Source organism: Arvicanthis niloticus, unplaced genomic scaffold (genome assembly GCF_011762505.2).
Source record: "Arvicanthis niloticus isolate mArvNil1 unplaced genomic scaffold, mArvNil1.pat.X pat_scaffold_78_arrow_ctg1, whole genome shotgun sequence".
Taxonomy (NCBI): Eukaryota; Metazoa; Chordata; class Mammalia; order Rodentia; family Muridae; genus Arvicanthis; species Arvicanthis niloticus.
In genome coordinates, this window is record NW_023046387.1 from 297486 (window position 1) to 308913 (window position 11428).

The window sequence follows — 11428 nt, forward strand, 5'->3', positions numbered from 1 at the left end:
ACAGACACACACATTCCTGAACACACAAGCACATGTTCATACATACAGTTGCAGAAACATTTTGACTTTCCCTGTATCATGTTAATATAAGAGATCATCCAGGACACTATAAAGCCATAAGAAATAAACACTTGAATTGAACAAATCCTGGAGACATATCTCAGCGAGTTAGGAGCACTGATTTGTCTTCTGGCAAGTCCTCAGGTCAATTCCCCAAAACCGCAAGGTAGCCTACAAACCACTCTTAGTAAACTCAGATGCCCTCTTCTGGTGTGTCTGATGAGAGAGACAGTGTACTCACAAACATAATCTGAGTAAATTTAAAAAAAAAAAGAAAAGAAAAAAGAAAAAAAAAACCTTGAATGGGACCTGAACATGGTAGTCATAGCCTATAGACAGCTCAATAAAATAAATGCTTTTCCCTAATAAACAAGGGATAGAAATATGGAGTTTTGGCCTGGTATGCAAGCCTGCTTAGGAAGTTCCCAAGGCTGTGCACAGTCGGCTTGGTTACCAGCAAAGGCACATGGGATCAGGGTGGACAAGCCAGTTCCTGCCTCTGGCTCCCTGTTTCTCAGGGACTCTAAAGTTAGCAGCATCTTTCCAATAGGCCCTCCATTTTCCACAGGCCTGTGGGGCTTTGTAACCAAAGCTATGAGCCCAGACAACTAGGAAATCTCTGTAACCAGGATGCAAAGTGAGACCTTTTTTCAGTTAAGGAGATTCTGTCAGGGATATTTTGTGGAAAATAAGTCTGACTACTTTCAAGACCAAAAGGTGTATGTATGATCACCCTAGGCAATAGTTCATGGAAGGGCTGGACTACAAGTATACTTGTTCCACTCCTTGACTGAAGAACATCTGGATAGTTTCTACTTCAGGGCAGCTCTGTGGAGTACCACTACAACCATGATTTTGCCCTAATTTCTCTGTGGACACCTACTTCTTGTTCTGAAGTCATCTGGGTAAATGGGGAGTACAGTAAACTGTAAGTTTCTGAAGAGTTGGGACATGGCTTCTCACAGGTGATGCCCCACTTTTATATCATCAGCCATGTCTGAAGTTTCTCTTTTCTTCCAGCCCTCCTTGAGGATGATTTTAACTCAAAGCAAATCACTTTTGAATGACAGCCTTTACAGAGTGCTACAGACAGAACACAGGGTGAGTGCTTTAGACTACCAGGAGCCTAAGGGGCTGCCTGAGGCAGCCCTGTTCTAGCACCTCATCATAGGTATGGGCCTTCTGCTTGATGCAGATGCAACACCAAGCAACTCAGTGTTTCACAGACTTATACCCAGGACAAACTCCAAGGCCAAAGATAACTGAGTCAAGCTTAGGCAAAGTTGGGAAAAAATGGTAGGAGGTAATGAGGAAAACAAACTAGGATGCTGAGAAGATGCAATGAGCCACCTGACAATCCAGCAGGCAGTCACTATCCACCAAGAGAAGAGAGGGGACACATACCCTTAAGCAGCCTTGTTGACTCTCAGGCCCATGGATTTGACACAGCAGCCTCCTACTCAGCTCCATGTACTAAAGTGTTTGTTTTTCTTACAAGTGATTTCAATATGGGTGAATAGATTTCCCTCTATAACCAGTTTCAATAGTGATAAATAGATTTCCCACTACCAATGATTGACAATCAGACTTGACACCACTATTTGTCTCCTTTTGTTCTAATGAGCTAGGTGTAGCAGCATGATGACCTGCTGCTCTGTTTCATGTTTCCTTGATGCAAAGTGAACTGACACTGACACTGTGGTGAGCCCCACACTCCCATCTTAGAACAAGAGGCTGGTGTTCAGGTCCATAAGTTTCCTTTGAATAGGACCACCTTGGGGCCACCTTTTGTCTCATGTGTGCAGCCAGCTGTTGCTGAGCAGCCCTTTGTACCCCATATCCTGCTGTGGTTACTGTAGTTACATGTCTGCTTTGTGGTTGTTCCTCACATGGGTGGGCCTCCAAACCCCGGGCTAGGAAATTGTAATGAATGAAGGAAGGACTGGGAAGTAGAAACTGAAGTCACATGGTAAGATTTCAGAAGGGTGGTCTAGGCTAAATGTGAAATTATTGACTTTGAATTGTTGGCAACATGGGTTCTGTTCGATTGATAGAGGGTTGAATAACTCAACTGTGGGTTATGTGGAGCCTAGGTGTCTTGGGTAAGACCCATCCTGGCAAACAAACGCCCTCCTCCTTTCCCTGCTGATTTCAACTGAATGACAAGAAAGCTCATAAGAAAGCACAGTGGGCCAAGTTGTGTATCTGACCCGTGGAGCAGACAGTATTAGCTTCTTCTAAGTTAAGAAATTGTGTTCTTAAAACAGCAACAAGAAAACTCAAAACAATGAAACATATAAACATGATCTTCCTCTCTGTGAGTTATGAAACCTTGTAGCAGTTACTTGAGACAAAGCAATTCGAGGAGCTCTTCCTGGGAGGTGACAGAAGATTCAAAGATGCTGGTCAGACAGCTTTACCAAAACAGATAGAGTGATCAAAACCGCATGTAATTAACTGGCCTCTCAACACACACATCTATATACATATTGTCACAGACATGCATATGACTCCCCCCCTCCCCACACACACATGCCAGAAATCATAAGTGAGCAGGAAACAGTAAGGAGACCAAAATGCAGGAGGAACCACTGAATGTAGTCTGTAAATATATGATGTTACATGTGAGACCCTGGACTCTGTAATCCATCCTGTGTGGACTAAAAAAAATTAGTAACTTCTGCAGACTAGGTTGAGAGAGTTTGAGAAATCTATTTCTTGAAGCCTCACATCTCTCACCCCAACCCTCACCCTGAGAGAAGTCTTTCAAACATCCCTGTTCATCCAGTCAGCTCCTGAATACAAGCTACAGGAAAGAACTCTAGCAACAATGACAGAAACCAGGACTGATGGATGATCTATCTGTCAGGCTCTGTCAGTATGAACAAAGGTCTAGGCTCAGTTAGCAGACCATGTTGCAATGCAGGGTTGAGGAAGAGAAAAGACACAAGACCTCTACCCCCACCTTTTTTTCTTAAATAATTTTTGTTAGATATTTTATTACATTTCAGACATTATCCCCATTCTTCATCTTCCCCACCCAGAAACCCCCTATCCCATCCCCCTCCTCCTCCTTCAATGAGGATGTACCACCACTGAGCCTGCCATACAGCTACATGCACTTGAATTCCCCCCTACACTGGGGCATCTAGCCTTCATGGGACCAAGGACCTCCTCTCCCACCTATGTCTGAAAAGGCCATCCTCCCCTACATATGCAGCTGGAGCCATGGGTCCAAAGCAAACTAGCTACAGGCCCTGACTTCATCACTCAATGTTCTGTGCTACTGCAAAGGAGGCAGCCACATAGATCCCCTCTAGTACAATGGCATGTAGGTGTGTAATGTGTGTTCACCCCATCTATCTTAATGAACTTCAGCTTGTAGTTCATCAGGAGGGTGTGCTTGCCAATCATCGAGTTTTTGAGACAGCCTAACTCCACAGAAAGTCTTGTGAATGATCACAGAACAACTGGATAAGAATTAGGAGAGTGCCTGGACAAGGTGGAGGATGGTTATCTGGGCTTGACATTGTTTATGGTTAGACATGAGGGCAACCTGCTCCTAAGCATCCTCCATGCATCTTACCTGTTGGATATGCTTGGAAAATTTGTCATAGATCTTCATGCTGGCCTCCACACATAGCCTCCTTGTTTCCTTAGAACACACTTCCAGTGTAATCTGCTCCTTAAGCAGCTGCCTGTTTTCATTCCAGAGCATTTTTACTTCACTCTTCATAAGAAGAGATTCTGTCAGGAGGTGACAGTTCCTGATGCTGAACCACAAAGAAGAAATGGTGATTATTCCCAGGCACCATCCATCTTCCTCCCACTTCTCCAAGTACCATCCCTTCTCATCATGGGCCCTGATCCCCAGACAGCCCCAGACTACAGACCAGAGTAGCCATGGGACCTCACATATAGGAAGGTCAAATCCAGAAGAAAGCAACATTCCAGAAGACTCAAGGTACTTCTGAAATCCCTGACATAAACAGGGACTCATGTATCTCCCAGAAGAGGACATGGGACCCATGATTGCATATATGTCTTTGGTATTAGAGAACCACCTCTAGGTAGAGACAGGGCAAAGCTTCTCTAGGAGAAGAGAGAAGACCCAACAGGTACACATCATTCTATGTGTCTCATGCAAACCAGATCTGTAAATGTGTTTTCAGTGCCCCAGAGACTCAAGGTTGATTGATGTCTCCATCAAGGTGCACACCTTTTCTATTTAGAGGATACTGACTTTGGAAGGACAATGATTGGAGGGGCTCACAGACTCATCACACTTGATCAAAATGATTTCAAGAGATCACAATCCTAGAGCCTTTCTTTGAGGGAGGAAGCTTCCTGTTGAGAGGCAAAAGTATAGAACCAGAGTCCTCACTTTGTTTTAAAGAAAATGACAGGCAGACACATTCTTTGCCTAGTGCTGGGGAAAAAACAGTGTGAGTCACCTGTAAAGTTGATTATTTTTAGTCAACTCCTGGCACTTATACAAGGCCTCACTGATCTGCTGAGGAATGTTTTTGAGATCGCGAGTCATCTGGTCATGTTGCATCTCCAGCATGATCGTCTCAAAGTTGAACCTGTGGAAGGGTGTGGCCCAAGAAGCAAATAATCCATGAACTAAGGATTCAAGGATTACATCAATTCAAGTTGAATCGTGAACTACCCCAGCCCATATATACCACAACCTAATGCCTTTGTACTGGGTCCTCTTGGTGCTTATTAAACTTGTTACACTTGATCTGGGCACAGTAGAGCTAGGGAACTAAAAAATGGGAGCTGACCTGCTTTGGCTCCATGAGGGGTCTTGAAGGAATAGATTAGGTCTCCATGAACTTTCCAGGAGCCTATGACACAGTCTTGAGTCCAAATTAATCCTGTGATGACACTTTTTCACCTTGTAGAAAAGGTTTTCTCAATTCTTGGTTCTATCACTACATAAATTCCACACTTCAGTATTTACAGGGAAAAGGGTTTACTGCCTATATCCGGATTTTCTAATGCCCATCAGAGGTGCACACAGAGATCATGTGCTGTGATGCTACAAGTGACCCTCCATGGCCTCATCACTATCATTACCTAAAAAGTCAGTCGGGTAAAGTCTCCAGCCCCATCACACTACACAGACTCCCTGGATCATAAGTGGAATACACACACACAGACATACATGAACACACACACACACACACACACACACACACACACATAGACTATCACAATGTGAAGTACATACAGTGATGTGACATTATCTCAGTGTAAACTGAACAGTATTTGAGAAAAGCAGTGATGACTTGCCAGAAATCCACTCACACTGAGGGGCAGCATATAGAACCAGGTCCTCCCAGTTGTTAACAGGACTAAATGGACCCAAAGAAGCTCCAGAAAATTACAAAAATGATTCACCATAAACACACAGCAGCTAGCATCTCCCACAAAGCAATACCAGTCCAGGCATCTTAAAATGCATGATAAGAGCTCACACACTAATACTGCTATTTCCTGAATGATTCATGCCACAGGCTATAGTTTTCTTTTGAAGGAATCAAAAGAGCTTGTGATCCCATCTCACTCCTGTCTGAACTTCAAGTTCTGTGTTGAATATCCAATAGCAAAATACATTTTGACATGAGGACAGCCTGGAGTTGTAGCTTCCTGTGATATGTTGAAATCTGGGGTCAACAGAGAGGGCCCAAGATAGTCAACTGACAACTGGGCATAATGATTACCTGTTGTTCAAATCTTTGACATTATAATGTGCCAGGATTCCCCGGAGTTCATCTCTCTCATTACTCATTCTTTCGAGGTCCCTTTTGAGCTTCTCCAACCTCTTCATTCTCTGCTCCTGCTCACTGATGGTGAAGGCTTGGGAGGACTCTTTCCCAACAGACCCTTCAGGTAGAGAAACACAAGGAAACTTGTAGAGAAAATATGACATGAAAAGGAGAAACCATACTTATTCCCACAGAGAAGCCTGAGGAAGAGGGAATTCTAGAGACACAGTGAATTCCTGAAAGAGCAGGAAAGCTATCTTCAAGCTGGACTCCTCACCTATGTCCCTGCTCCCAACCACCATTACTAAACATATGGCTCAGTCCCTACTGCAGTCCCACTAACCCTGATGTGCTTAAGCTTTCCCAGTCAAGAAGAAATTGAGGGCATTGTCAGTTAATATCTGAAGATGTAGTCGGTACTGCTTAGCACAAAAAAAAAAAAAAAAAGACCATAAACACCAGCACCAAACATCTCCCACAAGCCAACACCTATCCTTGCTTTTTAAATGCATGATGAGATACCACACACTGCTACACTTATCCCAGACTGTAATTCAGTCCACATCATGTGTGTTCCAGACCAAAGTCTCTGAGACCTTGATACTTGACAAGGGGATTATCCCTCTCTGTTCTTGGTATCACATATTCATGTAACCTACAGGAATCTATTGAGGATGAAATGCTTCAGCACTCTATCCTGAGAGGAAGGCTTTGTTATTCTCACAGAACTTTCTCCTGGCATCCTTTGCCACTCAGCAGGAAATTCAGATCTCTCAGCAAAGCAACTGAAGGCTTGTCAGTTCCTGGATCTCTGCCAAAATAATCATCAGAAATTCTGGACTCTGGGTCTGCCATTGAGAAATGTTGAGGCTCCAGATGCTAAGCCCTTCTCCTGTAAGGACCTGCTCAAGCGCCCCTCCTCCAGGAAGCTTCCCCATGCACTGCCCAGGACTCACTGTGTCTTCCCCAGGGCCATCTCCTTCTTCCTGCTTTACAGAATGCCTTCTGCCTAGGTCTGGTCTCTGGTTGTATTGTATTGTCCCTATGAAACAGCCTGTGCAGCATGGACAACATGACTGCTTGTGAACCCAGAGGCTCTGAAGGAATACTCCACAGGCAGTTGGTGTCACCACAACACTGGTGACATCACAGACGCTTCTAGGGTTCTCCTGGATACAAGAGATTGTCCAGGGAAGTGACTACTGATGATGTCACTGGAAACTGCCATGGCCTACCTGCTGACCAGCTTGCCCCACATTGACCAGTTCCTGAGGTGCCCTTTCCTGGAGTCTCTCTTTTGACTCAGGGGATACACCTTGACAACTTTCACTTCAAAGATAGAGATTTCTCTCTGCTTCGTTACAAGGCAAGAACTTTGGACGGGAGAGTTGATTAGGGTCTTGGCATGGGCTGCTCATCTTTGTTAGTACCTAAAGGTCTAGGGTCCTTGCTTGAGGGAGATTCTTCTCCATGATAAATCTACCCTTAGGCACCATTCATGTACCACAGTCTAGTTCCCCAGGGTGTCCTGGTTCCCAAATGCAACAATGGTTCTCCTGCACCTTTAATTGTATGCAAGTTGGATTATATCTAATTATTGTGCACATGCCTTGAGAGGAGACATTGTTTCAATATATTCAGACATGTGTTTCCACAATCCCATTTTTGCAATGTAAACTCCCTTGTTCATGGCAATATAGGAAGGAGTTCAGGTCCAAGGGAATATCCAATTGTAAAGTTTATGTCTCTTCTTCAGAAGATAAAACCCCACTTTCTCCCTTTCTCCATTACAACCAGACATAGTAGGCATCTTGAGCAAAGGTCAACAGGGACATTGGATTGCTGCTCTGTAGTTCCATTAGCCATCACTTCTCCAATATCTACCTTTCTGAGTTCCACTGAGAACTCAAGAGTTCACTGAGATCCAGTGAAACCTCCATTTAAATGTGTCCAGTAGTTCAGGAAGGACTGTGTTTGGCACTGTCATCTGTGGCTTCTGCCTTCTGAATCTATGGTACAATGTGACCTAACCTCTCAGGAGTAAGAGTGAAAAAATCATGTAAGTCCTTTCCAAATTGTGTGTGTTGTCCTGGGCTACTTCCTTCAGCCAGGTAGTATCACTATGACAATGATCAAAGGTGGCAATTCTGCAGAGAAACAGCAGTGGATTTATTAGGTAAAAATGAAAAGGATTTGGAATAATAGTCAATCCTAGTATAGAAATGAATTTCATTATGTGCTTGTGGTTTTATGAGAACAGCAGGAATAGCAGGGTGATTTCAATAAATGAAAGTATGAATTTCATTGTATAGTCTTACTCTTTGCATATATATATATATATATATATATATATATATATATATATATATGATTTAATTTTGCAAAGATAAGTTTATTAAGACCAAAAATAAAACAATGAAACGGGGAAAAAACATCCAGGACAGAAATAAACATGAAGTCTTCTGCTGGGTGTGGCTGCTCCTCTCTAACCTCAGCCTTGGCTCCATACTGAATTCCAGACCAGCACTTGGTAAACTCAAGCCAATTAAACAAAAGCCATCAGTTACACACAAAATGACAACCATTTTCTTGGGTTAATTACAATTACAAGGTTAATTACCATTACTTAGTGTGATTCCAATATATCACTTAAAGCAATTCACTGGCCAAATGCACAACCTGAACCAACATCAAAAAGCACTATACTTTTAATATTAATAGTTAGTGGCAAAGTTTTCCTAATACAAGGGGTCTTTTTATTATTTATTATTTATTATTTATTTATTTATTTATTTATCATTTTTTTCTGAGAAAGGGTTTCTCTTTGTAGCCCTGGCTGTCCTGGAACTCACTCTGTAGACCAGGCTGGCCTCGAACTCAGAAATCAGCCTGCCTCTGCCTCCCAGTGCTGGAATTAAAGGCATGGGCTACCACCGCCCAGGGAGGGGTCTTTTTATAACCATTGTAACTACTTTGTTTTTCTCAAGCACACTCCATACTGGTACCCAGGTTACTGACTTCACATACAACCCCTACCAACAGTAAAAGTTAAAAGCAACATCAGGTTAAAGCATACCTTTACAATACTTGTAAATCACAGGTGGACGTAATTTTCCCCATCCTCCTTTGCTTTGATAAATATATAAGGTTTGTTACAAAAATAATGCAAAAATGTTGAAACCAATCTACTATAACTCAGAAATCTGATCAACTCTTACCCACTATCCAAAGTCAAGATAAAAAAGGCAGGCCTTAACTTACTCCTGGTTCTGACCATATCATTTCTATAATTCACATGTTCCAAAATACACTAACTTCCAGTCAGCGTCTCCATTAGTTCGTAGTCCAGTACTGACTCTCGTGGGGAGGCAAACGTGTCACTTCAATGTCAATCTCACTGAGGACAGCAGCCACCTCCTGAGCCAGCCTGCAGCACGCACAACTTAACCTTTAGTACAGTCCTAGCTTTTCAGAACAGGTCCAGAGGGGAGAACACTACTTCCTCCTCTTCTCACTTTGGCGAGGCACTCCTGTCTTCTTGCCCCCTGACTCAGGTGGCCTGAAATGCTTCTTGCCTCCCAGGCCTCCTTTCCTTTTCTCTCCCTGACCCAGCAGGCAGGCTGCCCTTTCTCTTGCAGGAAGGTCCTGACCAGCCCCTTTTTCTCTTGCCCTTTGGCTCATCTTCCTCCTCTTAGCAGGCTCCTGTTGGACCTCTTCCCTCATCTGCTTGTTGGTCGCCCTTGTCACGTCCAGCTGAGGTTTATTACTGTTCATGATTCGAAGTAGCTCCCACTGGTTCTTTTTCTTGGCTGGGAAGTCCCCAAAGGGGGGCTGAAACTTCCTCTTCTTGCCAGAGGGTCGGGGTGCTTTCTCCTTGGGGAGGCGCTCCTGGAAATTTCCCACCAAAGCTCCTCCTTACTCTGGTGTCCCTAAGGGTGCAGCCCAGCTGAGCTGGTCATCTGCATCTTGTGCTCGCGGGCCAGGTTCCACAGAAGGTTCATCTCTTTCTTGGCCACGGGTTCTTTCTTGGTCTGAATCCTCTTGGTGAACTGGTCTTCCATGGGGTTCGCGCTCCCAGGCACCTTGATGAGCCATTCCTTAGTGTCATCCTGTGTGCCCTTGTAGCCCCAAGGCACCGCCACTGGCCACTCACCTCGTCCCACACGAGGTTGGTCTTCTTTTGGGAATGGATGGGATGCCCTTAAGGCCAGCGGGTGAGGGGCAGGGGCCAGGGCAGCAGCTTCTCGCAGGGCAGGCATATGGCAGGCTCCAGCAAGCGCACTACCACTGCCTCCTCCATGCACTCCATGGTCTGCAGCTGCCAGTAGCTGGTTGATGAGAAGCTGCATGTTGTCCGTAGCCAGGGCCCGCAGCTCAGCATCCAGTGAGTGTCCGGCCTGGCGCAGCACTGTCCGGGGATTGTGGTCCTAAGCCAGCAAGTTGCCCAGGTCGAATTCCAGCTCTAGCTCCTTGTGCACCTTGATGAGCTGCAGCTTCTCCGCCTCCTCTTGCTCTGCCTTGGCCAGCAGCTCCTCCACTCTCTTGCCATCCATGACTCTTGATGCACACCTGTGTTCCCTCACTTTGGGGCAACAGCAGAATGTGTCCCTACTACAACAATACTATGTTTTATATTTCTAAAAGAGATGAATTAATGATCAGAAAGTTTAGAAAAAAGCTATTTAACTATCTAGTGAACTCCTGCAGACACAATCTGCTTTCCAACAAATTATACTTCTCTGTCCACCGTGTTTTGTGCCAGTCAGCAATTCATAAAAAGTGTGTTGAACAATTTGTTGTTTCCACAGGGACTAATGAGAAATAAAAATTTTAAAGACTCAAATGAATTCCACAGAGTGTTTCCTATCATATTCTTTTTGAACCGCTTGCTTATTTAAGTCTTTTCTCATAGCTCCAAGTGTGCTGGAGGAGAAGCTTCCACTGCTGTCAGATGTTCAGGCTCTCCTCCTCATTGCACACAGAATCATCCCCACAGTACCCACAGTTGCCAGTGTCTAAGGATGAGTTCTCTAGTCACCTGACATAAATCATTCTTCTATCCAATATCTTTCTAATCACGCCACCCAGAAAGAAAATGGCTCTGTAATTCCTGCATTTTAAAACAGCCTGAGTGAACCAGCAAGGACAGTTTTCTGACTAAACATTACCTTACACCAAATAAGAGAGCTAAATGGAAAAATGAAAATAATTTTGTTTTATGGCATATATGCTTGTGAGTTTTAGAATTGCACATTGAATATTTTCAAACGGTAACTGTTTGGCACCAAAAATTCCTGCCACCTTTTAAATGATGTAGCAAGAAACATTGCTATTGATCTAAAGTGAGACAACTGATTCTTTACACAAAACAGTTTATTTGGTTTAAACAGTCAGTCACTGATTACATGGTGAACTCTCTAGTAATCTACCTATAAAAATGCTTACAAAACTACTATTATACAGGCCATCATGACTTTTGCTTTGAAACTCAGAAGCACAGGTGTTAGAAAGGACCCAAAGGCTCTGGGGATGTTCTGGTCCAGTTGATTCATAGAAATGCAGGACCCAGGGTTTTCAGGGACCCATGGAGG

General features: G+C 43.9%; 1 protein-coding gene and 1 pseudogene across 1 annotated transcript; both read right to left on the bottom strand.

Moving 5' to 3' along the window:
* Positions 1-3424: 3424 nt before the first annotated feature.
* LOC117702424 (disks large homolog 5-like) lies at positions 3425-9171 on the bottom strand. The gene is made up of 6 exons (XM_034493593.2): positions 9153-9171; positions 6794-6934; positions 5793-5955; positions 4515-4646; positions 3647-3833; positions 3425-3508 (listed from the first exon to the last, which is right to left on the bottom strand). Exons 1-6 carry the CDS (start codon positions 9169-9171, stop codon positions 3425-3427), a joined length of 726 nt encoding a protein of 241 aa, XP_034349484.2.
* Positions 9172-9332: 161 nt separating this feature from the next.
* LOC117702423 (ribosome biogenesis regulatory protein homolog) lies at positions 9333-10390 on the bottom strand (annotated as a pseudogene).
* Positions 10391-11428: the final 1038 nt, after the last annotated feature.